The sequence below is a fragment of the Maylandia zebra genome, linkage group LG1 (assembly GCF_041146795.1).
Source record: "Maylandia zebra isolate NMK-2024a linkage group LG1, Mzebra_GT3a, whole genome shotgun sequence".
NCBI lineage: Eukaryota > Metazoa > Chordata > Actinopteri > Cichliformes > Cichlidae > Maylandia > Maylandia zebra.
The window spans coordinates 12,719,977-12,741,059 of record NC_135167.1 but is presented as its reverse complement, the minus strand read 5'-3'; the positions used below and the strand labels follow the sequence as shown (position 1 = coordinate 12,741,059).

The 21,083-nt window shown below is 39.4% G+C and overlaps 2 protein-coding genes and 1 non-coding gene across 3 annotated transcripts in view; 2 read left to right on the top strand and 1 right to left on the bottom strand.

The window, feature by feature from the left end:
- Positions 1-3,296: 3,296 nt before the first annotated feature.
- Positions 3,297-7,572, bottom strand: cry5 (cryptochrome circadian regulator 5). The gene is made up of 11 exons (XM_004539582.6): positions 7,452-7,572; positions 6,776-6,992; positions 6,478-6,672; positions 6,257-6,375; positions 5,963-6,117; positions 5,728-5,868; positions 5,346-5,513; positions 5,043-5,183; positions 4,716-4,867; positions 4,412-4,623; positions 3,297-4,308 (listed from the first exon to the last, which is right to left on the bottom strand). Exons 2-11 carry the CDS (start codon positions 6,988-6,990, stop codon positions 4,250-4,252), a joined length of 1,557 nt encoding a protein of 518 aa, XP_004539639.3. The 5' UTR covers positions 6,991-6,992; positions 7,452-7,572; the 3' UTR covers positions 3,297-4,249.
- Positions 7,573-7,887: 315 nt separating this feature from the next.
- trnah-gug (transfer RNA histidin (anticodon GUG)) lies at positions 7,888-7,959 on the top strand. Its single transcript has one exon. It is a non-coding gene; the product is annotated as a tRNA-His (tRNA).
- A 991-nt stretch (positions 7,960-8,950) lies between these two features.
- frmd5b (FERM domain containing 5b) overlaps positions 8,951-21,083 on the top strand; it is a 77,651-nt gene continuing 65,518 nt past the window's right edge. The window contains exon 1 of the mRNA XM_004539583.4: positions 8,951-9,386. Coding sequence (XP_004539640.1) covers positions 9,285-9,386 — 102 coding nt within the window. The 5' untranslated portion in view covers positions 8,951-9,284. The remainder of the gene's footprint in view (positions 9,387-21,083) is intronic.

The window sequence follows — 21,083 nt, the reverse complement described above, 5'->3', positions numbered from 1 at the left end:
TCAATATTAAGCAGAAATTAAATTAACTTGCAAGGCTGATAACTGGATGCATAAGTGACATTAACAAATGTTTTATTTGTCACCTATATAGACTTCTTCCATGATAAACACACTCCAAACCCCCAAACTTGTCTTTGAACTGACTGGCACTGATACTACTACAATGAGTTACAGCTTCCCGAGTGTGTTCGTCCAAGTTCAAAGGTATCAAACTGCATTATCTCTCGGGTTACTACGTATGCTCATCATATTACACATGCCTGCATGACTTCCTTACATCTATTTACATTTTTCTGTTCCATCCATTCGTCATATTCTTTTGTAGCTCCCTGCCAGGGCCGTGACGCAGTGATTTGATTTAACAACCTAGATTAAATTAAGAATTTAATTTTAAAAGAACATTTTTAAATGGAATATGTTAAGACTCTTGGAAGCAATGGAAATTGAACACACAGTTGGGCAATTCATTATGGATTCCATTAGTTATAGCATACCACGCACACACACACACTGGTGACTGACATGTATAGGCTGCAGGATCTTGTATTTGGCTGTACGTCAGTCAGCTGTAGAGAGGCTGGAAAACACAGTTGCGTGTTGTGGATATTCTCCAGTGGGGTGTATACAGAGTGATGAAAGCACATCAGGGCGGTGAAACAGAACAGAAACCAGAAGACTCTGTCATGTGACTGTGTTTGAACATGTATCCCCTTAAGCATGTAGGAAACCTGCTGATGGAAGAGGAATTTCCAATATATAATAACTGGAAATAAAAAAAAGAAACATATATTTATGCTTCTGGTCAAGTGGAGAAAAATCTTAAGTACACCAGTTTATCTGCCTGCAAAATTACCATCCATATAAAAAATAAAGACCTGGTTAGATACCAGCTAAAACATCAATAACCATTCCAAGGTTTTCTCAGAAGTTTGTTTTCCTTACTATTTGGAACATCCCAGGAATGTTATGCCCTGTCCCATGTTAAGGTCTTAATCTCTCTCCAAATCTCAGTGCACGTGAGGTCTGTAGTGGAGTGCATAATTTTAGCATTGCATGTCTATTGCCTCATGTTTTGCCATTTATAGCTCTACACAAAATCCTGTAGTGGCTTAGTGGTGCAGATTTATAGGGGGGCTACTAATGATGCTCTCTGAGATCACTACCTCTGGCTTTGTTTATACCATTATCTCTTTTGCAAAGATAATTGTGCTTCTATCAGAAAATAAAAGGGGGGTCCTGTGGGGCAAATGTAAATTGTTATAATCAGTCATTAGAACCTGTGTGGTAATGGACATCCCACGACAACAGGACCATTGTCATTCAGGATGTGTACAGAGGGGTGTGTGCGTGTGTGTCCCCGATGGTGACAAACATAGAGCAAAAAAACTGAAGCAGATTGGACACCCATCAGCTCTTCAGTTTCACTGTGGCATTTATTTACCACCTCTATGGACTTCTAATAAATAGTGACCTTTCAGCACGTGTTCATGAACCTTTTACTCGCAGCTTCCTCTTGTCCTTCAATGTTTCTCCAATTATAATGTCATTGGTACAACAAAAGAGATAATTAGATTTTTCTTTAAAAAAAAAAAATTAGCTTCACTATTCTTCCTCAGCTTAGTCTTACTTGGCCACCAAAGAACGTTACCCTTTGGTCTTTAACAAATAGTTATGACTGTTTATGTACTTTTTTTGCAATTTAAGAGTTATAACATTTGTTTATGAATAGATGGTCTGCAGTTTGTCATGTAAAACCATATTGGTACCTTTGTATTGATCAACAGAAATGTATGTCTGTTATTTGTCTGCTTTGAAGCCTATAAACAGACGGGCATGTTCACTGGTGTTGTGGTAATCCTCATAAAATGGTGATGTAAACTTACACTGACCCACTTGACCCACCGTGCAGTAGCTTGTATTGAGAGCTTTGCTAATCAAGTGTTAGATTGAACTCATATTATTTTGTAATGTAACCTAAAGAAGAACCGTTTTTGAACCTTGGAGAGCCCCTGTCCTATTATTATGGCCATAAAAATTTGTTGCATAAAGTGGGGATTAACTCTTTCATGTTGCTGCCTGTGGAGCAGCCTCCTGAGATAAATCACTACTATTTCAGCTACATGAAACACCAGCTGCATGGGAACACACTGTTCTAATTCAGCTGGGATGTTACAGTTCCCAGATCCAAGATGGTTTGAGTGGTGAGGTGACGACGTGGACCCATGAGGAGAGGGGTACACCCACGGACAAACAGGAGGAGCCAGCTATTCTTGGAATTTTGATTGAAAATTAATTATTCTTTTTGGGATTAAGGCTAAACATTTTCATAATATCAGAAAATGTTGGAATGCATGCAGGTACATTGTTGAATAGGTGATTTCGGTCCACCCAGGCTTGCTGATCTCTGCTATGAAAGTTTACTGGAAGAGTGACCCAATGCCAAGTGTACCCCAAAACACCCTTGTACATTAATGCACAGTCAGAGAACAGATTGTTTTGATGTTTGACAGGTCTCTGTGGAAACTGAGCTTGGCTTTGTATGGCCGCCTGGCCTGCTACTGAGCCTGTGACATCATCCTCTGGTTATTCACACCAGTGTCAACTCCAAGGAAGCAGAAACAGGAGAAGACTTGAGCTCCAAGAACAGCTGTGTGCCCCAAACACACTCACTTACATCTTTGCCTTTATGTCGCACAGCCCTGTTCATACTGACTTTCACCAATTGTGCACTGACACAATTAGTAATTGATTAACAGGCCTTATGTAATACTGCATCTCAAGCATAATCCTGATAAGAAAAAAAACTGATGCTCATTGCTACATTTAGAAAAAAAAAGGAAAGCAAAGTTTTAGGAATGAGGAAGCTGGAAAAATGAATTCCTTATAGAAAGCAGACAAATGACATTGTAGCTAGAATCAAATTAAATAAAATTAAATTTGATTGTTTTTATTTTTAATATTCATTGAGATTAATTGAGATTCAATATTATTCACCAAAAATATTAACAGATCACTTCTACTTTCTGTTTCTTTTCTGCAAAGAGTTAACATATAAAAGGTCAGATGTTCTGTGCTGACCACAGATACTCTAAAAATTTATTTATTTATTTCTCATTTTTATGACAGTTAAATTAACTCCATTACAAATGTTCCAAAACACATAACAGATTAAATCTTTAAATAACTTTTAAGAATATACTTGGGGGAATATTCTCTTTATACATGTTCTTGAGTTGAGTTTTTCTTCAGGTATTGCAGCGCCATCTAGTGGGAATAACAGTACATAGACCTAGCAGTTTTAGGACCCACACATTTTATTAGTTAAGACACAATATTAATTTTCCATTTTGACATTTTATTAAAGAGCAACAATTTTGAATGATATGGAAATGACATAAAACTTTGCAAGCTGATAAAATGAGCTGAAAAGATCATTTCACCTAAACAGTTGTCTTAGTTTTGAGTATATGAGACAGCTGTACGATTGGACACAATCCTCTGTGTAGTCACGTCCAAGTTCTAAGTGTAAGATTTTTTTATTTTAATGGCAGCAGATAGAAGACAGAAGTGTATGCTTACTATTAATATAACAAGAATCTTATTTGACAGTGATACAATCTGACTCATAAACAAATCATGTGTAAATTGTGTCAGTTTGTTTGCAAATGTCAACAAACTGACACAATACAATTGATGTCTGATGTCAATCAAACTGAGATGTTGGATTATCTTATCCAAGATTTAAAACTTTAAATTTTCCACTTTTCTTGATTTTCTATTTTTTTTAGAACCATTCTTTCATTGTCTATAATTAATGTACTATTTTCTGATGTGCTCCTTGAATTGTATGGTGGGCGAACTGACCGAACCATTAAAGTTAATGCATATCTACCATATTTACTGTCTGCATTAATTTTGTTTTTTAACTTAAGTCTATTTTTACACCCTTCTAACATGGAGACATTCAGACCTGCTTATTTTTTTCCCTATGTAACATAATAACAATTTGACACAAGGTTATTAACCTTTAGAAAACATGACCTAATCTCTGTGCAGTCTCTCACCTGACCTTTTTTAAATCCAAGAGGGACTTTTAAACACTGACATAAATACAACATAAAAAGTAACAATAATAATGATATAAAAAAATAACCAATGAAAATCCCAATAAAAACACAATATAGAAAACTGTGGACTGAGATAAAACTAAAGTACTGGAAAGATACCAAAACGTGAACATGATTTCTAATTACTTTACTTTTGCTTTCTTCTTGATAATTTTAATGGATGGAGCCTTCCGCTTTACACCTTGGAGCAAAACAAAGAAATAAAAACAAAAGAAGAAACAGAATTTAGTTGAAGCATGACTAATATAAAAGGACATAATGCTCCTGTATGTTTCTTGCAGTACCTTTGCTTTTGCTAGGTGACTCTGGGGATCTCTTGGCATAAGCAAGTTTCATCCTCTGAATATTTTTCTTGCTGATCACTTCGTGCTGTACAATGGGATGTGGGTAGTCTTTACCCACAATACATCCTGCTGCCTGCTGGATACTGCGTGGAGCTTTCCAAGGTTCATAGATATATTCTGCTGGGAACTTCTTCAGAAGAGGGAGGTACTTCCTGTAAACATAGGAGAAATGCTAAATCATTATAAACGATACATGTAATGAATGTGAATTGCTTAGGTAATACGTTTGGCTGATAGATCTTACCTGATGTAGTCTCCATTTTTGTCTGTCTTCTTCCCGAAGGCCACTGGAGAGTAAACCCTAAAATACTGGTGGAAGAAGGTGCTCGCTGATAGCCACTGCCAATTTCCAGCATTCAAAGCCCAGTCGCCATCTAATAAAAGCTGCTCAAACACCTTCATGAGCAGTGAGAAAATGTTACAGGTACCATACTGATTTAGCATATGTACTGCTGGACTCATGACAGAAAAAAAAAACACAAGTGTTGTGTATAGCTAATAATAATTACTATTAGTAGCAGTAGTATTGTAATATTTGTGATATTAGCAGCTGCAGCCTTTGCGAGCTGACCTTCTGCCCTTCTTCCCAGCTGATCCAGAGGTCTCCCCTAGTAAGGAAACAAGCAACAGCATGTCTGGCCAGGTGGTGGATCCAGCCCTCTTGCCTGAGCTGAGTCATGATAGCATCAATGAAGGGGTAACCAGTCCGAGCCTTTAAGGAGAGTGTGAAATAACAATGAATCATCTATGACACAGAAAATTAGATTACTCCACATTTAACAACAATTGCATAAGTACATCAACATGAAAACTCCTCTTCTCGCACCATCAATTTTCTCTAGAGACACTTCATTCAAGGACTCAATCTCAATACCTCTCTCCAAGCAGCTAGATAATCAGGGTTTGTGTCCCAGTCCACCTGAGTACACACGTTGTTACCCTCCATCTTGTTAAAGCTAGGAATGCCCAAACTGGCTGTGTAGAAGAACTCTCTCCAGAGTAACTGGCCATGCAGAGAAACTGGAGGATCTGAGTGTTTATTCTGCAAAAATCACACAAGTCAAAGACAAAGATTACTGCAAATACAAGCACATTGCACGTACAGTGTCTCACCACAGGAATCACACAAGGAAAGTATTTGAAGTGGCAATGATTAATTCAGTTTCTTTCCTGTTGAAATGTATTAAACAATACTACAGCATAATTTTCCTTACCATTATTAACTACAATATCTGTATGTAAAGTGCATCACTCACCCCTCTATACACCTCTGTGAGTCTCCACCAGAAGGTTCTGACTGATAAGCATCCAAAGGTGACATAGGGACTGAGAACAGTTGTACTGGGGCTCAAAGAGTTTGGAGAAGTCTGTGGCTTCTCAAAGGTGCAGACCCATTTCTGAAAGGCATACACAGAAATGTTTCAGAGAATGTAGGCATGTCTGTTGTTACAATCCTGCAAATAACAGGATGTAGATGTGAATCTAATTTACCGTTCTTTTCATATGTTCATCTAGTCTCCTGAGAGCCTCCTGTTCTCCTCCTGGAAACAGATCCTCTCCAAGAGGAGCAGTGTCCAGGCCGAGCTCCTCCAGTGTAGGAATCCCATATTCCTTCTCGTGGTTTTCTGAGGATGGTGTCTTTACATCTTTGACAGTGGGGATAGATTTAATCTAATCACTTCTAAATGTTGACGTTTGCTTTTTAGATAAATGTCCATACATCATTGCAAATAACTTTGTCTGACAATTCAGTAACACTAGTCTGTTTTTCTGGTATTGTGATACCTTTCATATCGTCCATGGTTGGAGCAGGGATTGGTCTCTTAGGGGGACCAATCGTCTTCGCTATTGCTTGCAACTTGGTATAGGTAAGTGGGGGTTTTCCATTATTTTCCTCAATTATTCTATTAAGACAAAAAAACAAACAAACACACAGTCAAGAAATGACAACACAAGTAGCACAGAAAAAAAATCCCCTGTCTGAAAATGCTCAGCAAGATTTTTACCTTTCAATATTATAAAGAGTGTGTGAGACTTTGTAGATGACTTCAACTCCACGTTCTTTGGCCAGTGACGTCACTTTGCTGTCGCGCTGCAGGCTGTAGGGCTCTGTGTCATACTCATAGGTCAGCCTGGTTACTTTCCACTTGGTGAATAACTTGGGGAGCACATCTTCTGGCTTCCCTCTCACAACAAACAGCCTAAGTAGATTAAACATACCATAACATGACAATATAGGTTGATGGCAGCTGTCTGACTTTTTAAAAAGTGTTTAATGTTGCTGAGTGTCGACTGTGTCTCTACCTAGAGTTGAGCTTCCTGAGGCTTCCGTCAAGGTCCTTCAGCGCTCCAATGAGGAACCTCCAGCGGTTGATACCCACACACGCGTTGTTGTGGAGGTAAGGGTCCAGTATGAACACAGGGTACAGCTGCTTACAGTCCTTGAGAGCAGCCATCAAAGCTGGGTTGTCATGCAACCTGAGTCCCTTGCGGAACCAGTGAATACACGTGTGAGCCATACCTGCGGACACGTGAATCACAAACATAAGGCACCAAAACATCAAGTTAATGATCTTCAGTGAGCTTGTGTCAACGCGTCACATAAACTAAAATTTTAAAAGAACTGATGCTGTAGGTTAACATCCATTCCTCCTCTCCACCTCATGAATTTCAGTTAATGGAGAGCACATCCTTACACAGACACGAAACCTCAGAAATGTAAACGACTAAGAGTTAAGATCTTTAAAACTACGGTAAATACAGCACAAATCTTAAACCAAACAAAACAACATTACGTTTCACAAAACAATATGATGATTCCTTGGAAGTTCTGAGCATCCGCTTAAATTTACACTTCAGCGGCAGAACCTGCAGAAACCTCTAAACTGCAACTAACATGCAATGCAATAAATCAACGGTATGATAACTACAGGATATAATAACATTCAAACATTTCAAGCCAAAAAAAGAAAAACTTTACCTTCTTAGGGCTTTTCAACTTTGCGCGATTCAGATCAACTGCTGTAGAAAAATTCAGTGTTTGGTAACAATCACATTCAGAGTGTTACAAAACAGGAAGACGTGTTACGTCTGCAGCAAGGGCAGCCAACCAGAGCGAGGAGGCTTAGCAAAACCACACGTGGTGCGGCTGTAGCAGTTTGTCGGTTTATCCACCAGGTGGTAATGTCGGGCAGACAATAACCGAAGTTATGCTCTTATAATGTCACACTAACTCCATTTGCTGCCGATAATTATTAAAAGTTGTGCAATGTATGTGTGTATATTGCTTATTTAAATCATATATCTGAAGCTTACCTCAATCACTAACAATAGCACCACTTTGACAAAGTTCCGGGGAGGGTTTACTAAAGAGACCTCGTTTTTGCCTCTCTAAACCCGTCAGCTCATCGTAGCTCGCCGTGATCGTATAGTGGTTAGTACTCTGCGTTGTGGCCGCAGCAACCCCGGTTCGAATCCGGGTCACGGCATTGTGAAACAATGTCACGGCAGATGAGTTTCTTTTCGACTATGTAAGAAAAATATGTGGCTTCGTGATTATTTTTTAAAATTCCGGCCGTAAATGTGTACGACATGAAACAGGTCTAAAATACGTGGTAGTTCACTCGTTTCCTACCACTGGGAGTATTTTGGAAACCGTATCCAGCCACAATACAAAGGACTAGGGCCCTGTTTCCCCCATTGCTCCATTGTAATTACCATTAAGCACCCCCAGAGAGAGACGTGGTTGAAGAAATTTGAGTTTTCAGTTTTCTGTTTGGTCCAAACTCATCCAGCCGAGATCTTTCTCTGTACAATAAGCTGATCAGTTGTAGGATAATAAATACCGCCTGTCCTCCGCTGCTCGTGAGCAAGGCATGCCAATGAATTATGTTGGGTCGCACTCGGGCATAAAAGCAGGGAAATAATAAACAAAAAATAACTTGTCATTTAAAAATAGCCTGACAGAAACACAGATACATAAATATTCTACTTTCTGATAAACAAAGTGCATTTGAGTTTAACAGCTTCGTCATCTATAAACAATGCGTCTCTCTGACTACATAATTAAAGACTGGAAACCAACCTGTGGAGGTGAAGCGGATTGAATGCTAAAATATGCTGTTGCCTTCACGTTCTGTCGGAAATATCCATTTTAACACACACAATAATAAATTAACTGGAAAATTTGGCACGTGAGGTGTGACGTTGAGCGTAAGTATGTTTCGGGAATGTTCAGCTGACGCATTTCTTCTTTTATTGCGTTAGTTATTCGTTTATCACCTTGAATTAACTGAGCAACTTCTAAAACAGGACAAAGCACCTGCCTGTTGTTTTACTTGTGAAGCTGTGTTATTATTCCATGTGGATTTAGTCACGACTTGCGGCAGCCTATCGGAATTTCGACTTCTGTTTTTAACTCTGCGAAGGCAGCATCAGTTCCCGCTCTGTTGGCTGACAGATTCGCCATTCATCAACCAGCCCGCCCAGCACCATTGAGAGCGGCATGGCAACGGCGGAGACGGGGGGAGAAGGTGTGGTGAGGGGGTGACAGTTTAACCGGACCAGAGAGGAGCAGCAGCAGCAGTTACAGCAGTGTTCCCACTTCTCATTGACTGGAGAAACGCAGCACCCCGCTCAGTCCGCGCTCACACACTAATAAAACGATGCACCACCGCCGCCTGTCTGCACACGCGCTGCCGCTGACCAGGTGTTGGAGCAAAGACCAGGGACGCCGTTAACGCCTCAGAACATAAACTTGTATGTATGTGCTGTGTGCACCTCTCTGTGGTCCCGTTCGCAGACGATCGAGAAGATGCTGAGCCGACTAATGAGCAGCAGCATCAGGAGTCTGGACAGGGAATGCAATTGCACCGTGAGGCTGCTGGACGACTCGGAGTACACCTGCACGATCCAGGTCAGTGGAGACCAACATTTCCTGTTTCTCAAATCACCTTGTTGCGGAGGACGTGCTTTTGACACGTAACAGGGTGGCGATCAGGTAAAGTGACGTTTTCACCGCTCGCCCGTCACATTCAATGTGATGCTTGCAGGAAACATTCAGATTAATAGAGGTGTCATCTACGGCAGGTCCAATCATCTTCACATTACACCTGATTGTATGTTTTATGGTGCAGCCTGTCATTGTGTAGCTGCGGATGTTAGGCTTTCGTCAGAGAGATACCTGTGTGGACATGCCATGATGAGCGCATGTGGTTCGTGCATTGCGTAGCAAATATCAAGGATGGCCAGATGACTCTATATGCCAACAGAAGGAATACACTAATGTTAAATAAATACAAAATAAAATATCAGCATGAGCTGTGTTTCTTGACAGCTTTTTGCATGCATTGATTAGAATGCATTATAAAACTAATCTGGATAATCTGATCTTGAACGATTTCAGTGGAAGAGACAGTCAGGATTTCTAGATTCTTTAGCTACATCAGCCAGTCTGGTTTTATCATAGAATGACAGAATGTTAGATGTTTATATACTAATTATGTTTATAGTTAGTGTAACCAACTCAGGTGTCATAGTCCCAAAGGTGGTTGACCTTCAGACTGACCTCATGTTTGGCTGGTAAACTGCACTTGTGATGAGAGGGATGTACATACATTTTTGCAGAGGTGGGACCAAGTCATTGTTTTGCAAGTCTCAAGTAAGTCTCAAGTCTTTATCCTCAAGTCTCAAGTCAAGTCTCAAGTAATGTCAGGCAAGTCAGAGTCGAGTCTCAAGTCACTGGTGTAAAAGTCCGAGTCAAGTCACAAGTCTGAAATTTTGAATTTCAAGTCCTTTCGAGTCTTTAAAAAAAAAAAAACGAAAAAATAATGTTGCAGTTATATGCTAAATGTAAATATTAGACCATGTAATTTTAAAATCTGTGTTTTTCTCAACACATGACAAAATAGTGAACTTAGAAAATATACACAAATTGTGAAATTGCACCTCTTTAAAATGCAGCTCAATTAAACCTAGCTCCAAGAATAATTTTCACCAACAGTTCTGAGATACGCTGCATGTTATTCTTGGATGCGGTTGTAGGACCAGCTTTAAAATCGCATGACAAAAATATCATACACATTAAAAAAAACTGAATCACCAACGTAGCCTGGACAACATTTGCTAGTTAGATGAAGTCAGCTATCTCATCTTAGCATATTTATATGCATATTTATAATCATACGGTTCTTGGAGTGAGCGCATACGATCATGAAGTTTAGTAACTTCAGGTCACTGCAACAAGCCCAGGTACAGTTTACCGACGGATGGGTGCAGGACCTTGAAATGCACCGTGTAGAACGAAAGACCATCGTACGTATCATAAGTTTACCAGTCTCACAAATTGTCGTCATAAATACACATTCGTTAACCGTTTATTAATAGGACCTTTGAGCTCAACGGTAATTAATTAGTAGTGGAAATAATTTCTGGTACCCATCACAGAAATGTAGCAGTGACAATAATACTGTATGCTGTAATCGTACTGGACAATTAGTGATACAAAAAACCTGTTTTATCCTGTGAATAAAAGTATATGTTTTTGTCAATGTACCATAATAACAGAAGCGAAACGCAATATTGTGTCAGGACAATTCACTATTTATGCACAATAAATAAAGGAGCATAGCGCGGCAATTTCTGTTCAGCGCCAGACTTGCTTGTAACCTATATCACCAATTATGTTAAGAAAAATGACGCATTAACTACTAAAAAACACTGACCTTCGTGTAAATGCTTGGAGCAGACTAACCTGTGAGCTGGAGTGTTCTGGGACGTTATATTTGATCTTTGAATGGCTGCAATCCAGGCCATCCGTCGCGTCTTTGTTACTTCGGAAACATGGCTTGAACAATTTCTCTTCAACGACGTAATCCGATAACAACCGATCTCTTTACCCGTCGGCTTCCCGTGGCTGTCATGCGACCGGCTATTGCAGTTAATAATAAAACGGCTTCTTGACATTTTTGTGTTTCTTTTTATCGCTGTATAACTGATTTTAATTGAAAGCCTGCGTGCGCTAGTACCGCTTGCCACGAGTTCCCAGAATCCTTTGCGGTTCTACCCGTGAATGACGTCACATTTTCAATCTCTATATAATATGCATGTTAAATTTTATATTTGGGGTAAAATATCAAGTCTTTTCAAGTAAACCGGTTCAAGTCCAATTCAAGTCCCAAGTCATTGGTGTAAAAGTCCAAGTCAAGTCACAAGTCTTAGAACATTTTTTCAAGTCAAGTCTAAAGTCATAAAATGAATGACTCGAGTCTGACTCGAGTCCAAGTCATGTGACTCGAGTCCACACCTCTGCATTTTTGCATTTGTGGTTGTTGTTTTGAGCCATTTAGAAAGTCTTTTATATCTGAGTCAGCTTTAACACAGAAATATTATTTTCCAAATCTATAACGAGTATCATATTTACATTTTCAAAGAGTTCTGCAGCACAAACCTTAACGATCTAAAAATTGTTTGAGTTTTTAAAAATGTGAACATAAATGACAAATACATGGCTCCAAAAATTATTTCTCAGAAAATCTTATCTTATAGAAAAGGTAAAAAAAACAGAAGCCAGTTTCTTTCTATTGTGTACTTTTGCGTCATTAACTGACATTGTAAGTAAAATAAAAATCACATTTTCCTTTAGTCTGAGTTACTTTAAATAAAATAAATTGGCACGAATAAAGGCAAAACATGATTGCAGTCAATAAGTGCAGTTTGTTTATAATGAGTGAATGCAGGAATAAGAGTAAGTGATTAATGTGCACTACCTCCTCTGTAAATCAAGTGTGTTTGTGTCTTTTGTGTTACTGCATACATTATAAAGTATGATTTGTGCGTCGTCTAACCTGGTCTTTGATTTGCTGGAGGTGCGTTTGATGCCTCTTACTGGAAGAGATTCCAGCGGTGCTGAATTAGAGATGACAGCAGAGAAAGGCCATCAACACCTGCTCATTTCTACGATCTGACAGCAAAGGCAAAGCAAGGCTTTCAGCATGTAACAACTTAAAGTGGCGGTGCTCAGGGGACAGATAAAATAGAGATTTTGTCAGTGTCAGGTCTTTTCCTATCTGTAAAAAAAATCAGCATTATCAACAAGTTGGGAGAAACATGAATGTTTTTCATTCAAATTATTCAGTTTTTTTAGTGTAGCATGTTGGTGAGTACTCGTTTAGATGACTTTGAGGCTGTCCTCATAGCTCAATACACATTACTGTTGAGAGAAAATGATGTGCTTTGTAGATGAATTGACTTTTGACCAGCTTGCCAATTTACCTGAGTGAGTTTTAACATTACTGTTTAACAAGCAAAACACCATGTACCATTTGTTGGGACGACATGGTGTCCTTGTGCTTTCTTTTAGTTTCAGCCTGTACTTTTTCCCCTTTGACTTCTAAACAGCTCCTTCCCCTGAGTGTGATTCAAAGTGTTTGGCTGTCAAGATATGCTGATCCCATCCTTTAAGCAACTGAAACCACACAGCAGGGACAGAATGCCTAATTTCTAGTGGAGCTTGTATTGAGAAGGATTAGCGCTCTTTTGGCGTATGTCATTATTTCCAGCATGGGAAATAATGACATACGCCATTATTTCACACTATGGGGCCCTTGATGAAGCACAACTGGTCTAAATGGAGACATAAATAGGATCATCGGCTTAATCAATCGTCTATTATTCACAACAACAATGCCATTTATTTGCTGACATCCGAATGGGTGAATGCAGTATTTAGGAAACTCTATTTTATGTCTTACACAAAGCATCTCTAAAGCTAAATAGACACTGGTGTTCACTTCATTTTGCATCGGAGTAAAGGACATTACAGTGTCCTTAGTGCAGGATGACATAATTGTGGGCTCAGGGAAATTGAGAGTGGATGGTAGCTGTCCTTTCCTGGCCCACCTTACAGAGGTGGCCCAGAATAAAGGGTCCTCGTGGGGCCCAGTGGTCACATTCTCCATTTAGCTCAATTAGCCTACACCTTTAACAGCTGCTGTTAGAGTGAAATAACATCTTTTGGGAACAATGGGAGATACAACCTCCATAATTGGGAGAATTTCTCAATGTGAAGACAAGCTAAAGTGGAGTAGGAGAAGGTGAAGGTGTCCTGTTGTTTTAACATGGACTTCTAACTTTGCCTGTCAGTTGGCCAGGCCTGCCTACAGTATAATCAGACTGAAGAACGGAGAACCATGTTCACTCATCTGTCCTGTTCTGACAAGACTGCCCTTCACAATATTCACAGACGTCGCACATCCACAGATGTTTAAGCCTCAGCTCATGACTGAGCAGTTTATGCAGGGAAAAATTAGGAAGGTAAATGGTTGCTGTAATGAAAAGGTGGAAGGTGGTGCTGAAAACCCCAAATTTTAAAGAATATCAAGTTCAGTAACCACAGGATCAGGACTGGGACCACCTGTTGCTTATGAACCCCATCAGGAAAACTTTGAGATAGTTTTGAAAAAGCAAAATTTCAGCATTTAAAGGTAGAAATGGCCGTGCAGAAGGAGTAACCTAATGGACATATAGAGCTGTGCAGTTAATTGGATTTTATGTTCAGTTACATTGTGTAATAAATCCAGTGTTCCCCTTTTCATTACAGTTGAGACTTACTTTAAAGGCTAAAAGGTCAAATTCACTTTTCCACAGGCTGCTTAAGATTTACTTTAGATTTAGCCAAGATAGAAAGACATTGGTTCAGCTGAATTCAGCTGTTTAGAAACACTGTGCTCAGAGTGACTATAGCTACACTACCAGTCAAAAGTTTGGGCACACCTCCTTTAATGGTTTTTCTGTTTACCTTGTAGATTCTCACTGAAGGCATCAAAACTATGAATGAACACATAGAATTATGTAGTAAAGAAAAAAATGTGAAATAACTCTAAACATGTTTTATATTTTAGATTCTTCAAAATAGCCACCCTTTTCTCTGATTACTGCACAGTCTTGGCATTTTTTCGATGAGCTTCATGAGGTTGTCACCTGAAATGGTTTTCCAACAACCTTGAAGGTGTTCCCAGAGATCCTGAGCACTTGTTGGCCCTTTTGCCTTCGCTCTGCGCTCCATCTCATCCCAAACTATCTCCATTGGGTTTAGGCCATGTGACTGCGGAGACCAGGCCATCTGGCACAGCGCTCCATCATGTTCCTTCTTGGTCAAAGAGCCTTTACACAGCCTGGAGGTCAATGTCCTAAAACTAAATGCAAACCCAATGGGATGGCATATCACTGCAGGATGCTGTGATAGCCATGCTGGTTCAGTGTGCCTTCAGTTTTGGAGAAATCCCCAACAATGTCACCAGCAAAGCATCCCCACACCATCACATCATTCCTTGTGTTTCAGGGCTCAACCAAATCTCTTCTGCTTATTGCTTTTCCTTAGTAGTAGTAGTAGTTTTTTTTTAATCAGCTATTTGACCATAAAGGCCTGATTCATGCAGTCTCCTCTGAACAGTTGATCTAGAGACGTGTCTGCTACTGGAACTCTATGTGGCATTTATCTGGGCTCTAATCTCTAACACTTGATGGCTTTGCGACTGCACTTGGGGACACAAGTTTTTGCAAGTTCTTAAAGTAATGATAGACTGTTGTTTCTCTTTACCTAGCTGATTGGTTCTTGCCATAATATGAATTCTAACTAATAGGGCTGTCAGCTGTGTACCAACCTGACTTCTGCACGGCACAACTGGTGGTCTCAAAACTGGAAAGGCACACCTGTGAAGACAAAACCATTTCAGGTGACTACATCATGAAGCTCATTGCGAGATGGCCAAAGGTTTGCAGTGCTGCCAACAAAGCAGAGAGTGGCTACTTTGAAGAGTCTAAAATATAAAACATGTTTTGAGTTATTTCATACTTTGTTTACTACATATTCCACATGAGTTCATCAATAGTTTTGATGCCCTCAGTATGTATTGTCACAACCTGGCTCAAAGAATGTGACAAGGATAAGGGAGACCACACCACTGGCTGTCACAGTATCTACAATGTAAATAGTCATGAAAATAAAGAAAAACCATTAAATAACAAGGTGTGTCCAAACTTTTGAATGGCAGTATATATGGAGAGGTATAGCTTGTATAACCTGAGAAAGCTTTAGTATTACTGGAACCAGTCCTTTTATTCTTAGTGATCTTTGGCCAAATATAAATCGACTGGATTTATGATTTTATACACTTTACCAAGTTCTATTGCTGTTTCCTTTAGGGGTATCCACAATGAACCATCTGCCTTCATCTAATCCTATCCCTGGCATCCTCCTCTATCTCACCAATCCTCTGGATGTCCTCCGCATCCATTAATCTTCTCTGAGGTCTTCCTTTTTTCCTCATGCCTGGAAGCTCCATATTCAACATCCTTTGTCCCCTATCTCTCATCTGCACATGTCCAAACCATCTCAGCCTTGCCTTTCTAATTTTTGCTCCAAACTGCTCAACCTGAATTATCCCACTAACTTTCTCATTTTTAATCTTGTCCATCCTGGTCACTCTCAATGAAACCCTTAACGTCTTCGACTGTTCCACCACCAGCTGTGCCTTCCATGTTTTATTAGTGCCATTATCTCACAGCTATACTCTCACTACCATCTTGTGAACCTTTGTCCTCTCTGGTACCTGCGTCTTACTGCAGATCACAATGTTGCAAGCATCATAGTCCACGGGGCCCCTGCCTAATCTCATCTGTCCACTTCTCAGTGTTATGGTCCTTGGGTCTCGGACGCAGGTTTTTGAGTTCTTTTAAGGTTTAGTTTTCATTTGTGTTTAAGCATGTGTTATATTTGAGTTTGTTTGTTGTTTAGAGTTTTTCCTTTACAGTTTTTCTCAAATGCTAAAACACATGTCACAAACGTTACCACCAGGTCCCCCAATGTCCAAACACAACACCCTTCTCTAAAGCTACATAAACACAACCACACCTTCCCACTGCAAAACTCAAACTCCCACACCAAGAGAGCAGCTCGAAGCTGTCAAAACTGTAAACACTATACACAGCATTACACACTACAGCAAAACAATTGAAAACACAATGCTCAATTTGTGAGAAGGTTCTTTGTTCCATAACTGCCAATGCATATTTTAGAAACTATACAGTAACGGATCGTCGTAGATCTCTGCAGAGGATTAGGCATTTAGATTTGTGAGTTTCATATGAGTAGTATAAATCTATAGAAAATCCTGCATGTACGTACACTACTGTAACACAACTCAATGCAAAAACAGAATCTATTGCACACAACAGTAATCTTGAAAACATGAACAGGGTGTGAAGTGTATTTACGTTATTCACACCACACACACACCACAATCGCTGTGCGGCATCATGTCGCTGAGCTGTTGCTCGCATCTCGTCCGTAATGATGGTGCGAGGTTGTCTTGCTCTCCCTCCTGGACCTTCTCCTCTCCCATGTTGGCCTTCTCCTCTTCCTCATTGGTCGCTCCTCTTCCTCCTCTCATTTGAACTCCTCTTCCTCATTGGCCTGCTCCTCTTCTTCCAGGGTCAGCTCTTCTCCCTCCTCTGCATCAAATTCCTCTTCCCCTGACTCTGCCTTCATCCATTGTGTTTGTTTGGAATCTTCAGCATACTGTGCACTCTGAACTTGCTTTTACATGTGGGTACAGCATTAGCAACAAGTGTCTTCAATTTTGAGTCATTGTGTGTAGTGAATGACGCCAGGTGTGTTCCCTGTGTTCAAAGATTGGTGACTGTGGCAAGCATTTTGCATCACATGGGCTTTCATTTGAGGATATGAGCAGAGTTGTTTTGCAACATGTGTTTTAGCAAGGAAAAATGTGTTTAGATTTATGAGTACAGAGGGTTGTGTTTTGTGAATTGTGTCTTCATGTGACATGTGTTTATGGTACTGGAATATGGTGGCTACATTTAGTAAATGTGTTTAGACTACTGGTCATTTGGGTTACAGGATTGGCTTTTGTGTTTTAACATTTGAGAAAAACTGTAATTTAGTTCTTCTTATTACAAGACTTTCAAGTCTTGTTTTCTTATGTTTTGTATAGATTCTTTATCGTTTATTATTTATTTTATTGATTATAGACTCTTCATCATTATTATTGTTATTAGAGTTGTCTGTTCTTGCTCACTAAGGAAATTCTGTTTATTGTTAATTGATTATTCATATTTGATTCCTTGTTTTCCTTGATTCCTGCTCCCTCTGTGTTCCTCATGTCCTGTGGTTGTCTCAGTCGCTGTGTTTGTGCTCATATTTTGGTAGCTTCCTATTTTATTTTGGTAGTCCTTTGTGTCCTCTTGTGCTCTGTATTTAGTTTTATTTCTCCCTTTTCTTGTTATCTCGATTTCTGTTCGCCTTGTTTTCTCCAGCAATATTTGCTCTTTCTGATTACCTCATCTTTCTAGTTACAAATGTAAGTCTACATATTTGTGTTATTGTGTAGCATTGTTTCCCTGCCTTCCTCGTTCCCTGTTTGTTCTTGTTCTTTGTATTTTTGTTACTTGGACTCTGTTTTAGATTTGTATTATTTTTCAACCTAATAAATGACTCATCATTAATTTTTTTGAATCCCACCTTTGCGTCCTGCATTCTGGACCCTCACTCCTTCTGAAAATCACATTCTTGATGATCTGCATGTTTGATTTGGTAGTGATTTTACGCCGGATGTCATTCCTAACACAACCTTTCTCATTTATCTAGGCTCGAGCGCTAGAAGTACACTCACTTGTGGCCCCCTGTGGTTGAGTTTACCCACAAACACATTGATGGTGGCATGCTACCATGCAAGGCATTGCCTTAACCAAAGGGAGTAATTTGGGGTACTTAATGTAAGGCAGCTCGTGAAGAGGAGGAGCATAGATCGAATCACCAATCTGCAATAAGCAGATGCCCTCTACCTGCTGAGTCACCCTATCCCAATCAATACGAGGATGAATAGTTTCTTCATTCAGTATTACAAAAAATAATAATAGTATTTTATCCAGACCATTCAACAGTACAGGCATGATTGTCCAAATCAATAAGATGATAGGACAGGGATTTAATCTTTAAAACCTGTTAAAATAAGTGAGACACACTGTTGATTCACTACTGTGAATTACATTTTCCTCCCATCTGCAATGCCTTGATGCTTCAGGTACCTTGCAGTTGATCTGCAATATACATTAAAAAGAATAAGTTTACATTTAACTTCAAATTTTATTGCTTGACCAGTTTCCTTTATGTGCGTCTTTTGCCTTTTATTATTTTTGTCCTAGAATATATTGACAGTGTTACTCTGGTTTGGATTTAGCCTTAGCTCATGAGTATCTGTGTCGGCTTCTTTACTCTTCTGAATTAATCACTGTAATTAAAGAGGTGTACAAATACAGGGATTATTTGGATCTACGTGTTGTTTGGCAGTTATGCCCTGGATGCCTTTGAATTATGTAGTCAAGGAGTGTGGTTAAACAGCCACGGTCTAGCACTAGTAATAAGCAGTGTCTCAACACAGAACAGCAGAATCAATTCTCCAATAGCTCACAAACCAGTGAGTTACATTTCATGAGATTATTCTATGAAAATACAAGCTATGTAATTCACTCAAAGCTCAATATAACATACAGTTGAGCAAATATCATCCAGCAGTCAGGCAGTTAATATTTGGAGTTAAATATTGCGGGCCATTTGCTCTAACTTAATATTCCTGTTGTGAACCAGAATATGTATGTATTAGTGATTGAAAGCTAGGTGAATGATAGAAATGCAGTGATGCAAGGAAAGGTACCTTATCACTGTGATTAAGTGACTCAGTCACCTGGCACCAACTCAAGCCCTGGATAAGTCGCTAATGAAATTAGGATTGCTGTAATGCAGCCAAATGCGCAACTTGGAAGAAGCTTGTCTTGTTTGCATTGTGAATGCATTATTGAAATAGGCTTCCGTCATCTCCAAAGTGGTCTCTGTCCACTTGTATTGTTTTCCACTTGGTGTACTCTGCTAGAATTTGAGTAGACGTTGTAATATTGTGTTTGGATACATGCAAGGGCCTCTACTGATTATGGTGTCTTCATCAAGGTTCCACACTAAAATAATGAACATAAGAAAAATAGCAAATTACAAATTTTTGAGTATCTCTCACAAGAGACCAGAAGGCACTGGGGCATTCAAAAATATCAATTTGGTGTTAAAAGATTGTTCTATAGTAAAACTGGCAAGTTTATAAATGGTCTTCATACACTGAACTACAGCAGGTATTGATTCACTCTTGATAAATATTATACTTTGGCTCCCAAATGGTTTGGGTTTCAGGTTGTTTTCAGTTTGTACCTTGAGGACAAACAATAGTCAAAGCACTTATGCTGTGCTAAAATTTCATTTGTATTCTTCGGTTAATCCAATTCATGGTCGTGGTGGGGCTGGAATCTATCCCAGCTGTCATAGATTGAGAGGTGGGGTACACCCTGGACAGGTCGCCAATCTATCACAGGGATAACACAAGGAGACAAGACAACCACTCATCCTCATATTCACACCTACGGGCAATTTAGAATTACCAGTTAAACTAACAAGGATTTTTTGGGGTTTGGGAGCCTGAGTACCTGGAAATAACCCACACAGTCGCAGGGAGCACGAGCAAACTACACACAGAAAGGTCCCAGCTGACCAGTGGATTCAAATCCAGGACTTTCTTGCTGTGAGACAACAGTGCTAATGCCATTGTGCATATTACTACTTCTGGTAGTAAAAATCTTGATATTTCATGGCACTCCATCAAGATATTTCACCAAAAAGCACAGACATAAACCTCCTGGTGGCCCTTGTGGAAGAGCTAGGGGATCACGTAATGATTCATTATCTGAATGTCTGTGCACAATGTCATAGCAGTCAAACTAGTAGGTACTAAAATACGTTGTTCAGAAAAAATGTGGTGCAAGTTTTTTTTTGTTTCTTTTTAAAAAAAAAAATGCCATTCTTATTGCTTCATATTCTTGTTCATTTCAGGGGTTGTAATTTAGATTGCAGTTACTGACGAATATAATAGTAATCATGGGTTTTGCCCTAATTGAACAGCCCTGGACAAATCTGACCAAATTTCTGGGACTTCATTGATTCAATAGACAACTAACCAGCCTTCAATTTGGACTGTGCATTCTGTAAATGTTTGCGCATCAGATCAGCTGGTGCAAGCACGGATGCTGTCACTCCTGTCAAAATGTCTTTGATCAGAGCTTTCAGTCTCAGCTCTGTTGGATCTGCCAGCTGGAGATAACAGAACTGTCTTTGAATTTGGAAGCTCCCAGATGTTAAAAAAGAGCTAAATGAGGTGTTCAGCCTTTAATTTTTGGACAACTTAACAATGAAAAACTGTTGATAGATTTGTTCTCTCATCACAGTTCGTGGCGCTTCACGTAGCACCTTCAGAGGTGCTAAAAGAAAAGCCCAGCATGTAACTCTCCTTTGATGAGTGTTTGGGATATACTATTGAACATATAGTTACAGAATATGCAGATATAAATTTCAACTGATGGCCAAAAAAGCACAAGCATAACATTCAGGGAAAGAATTTGGCCTCCTAAGTAGATTTATTTCTAACCTGTAAAGGCTTAATATAGAATAAAAGTAGGATGTGTTTTAAACAGAGCTCTTGCTTATCTGCCTCGCTTCCAG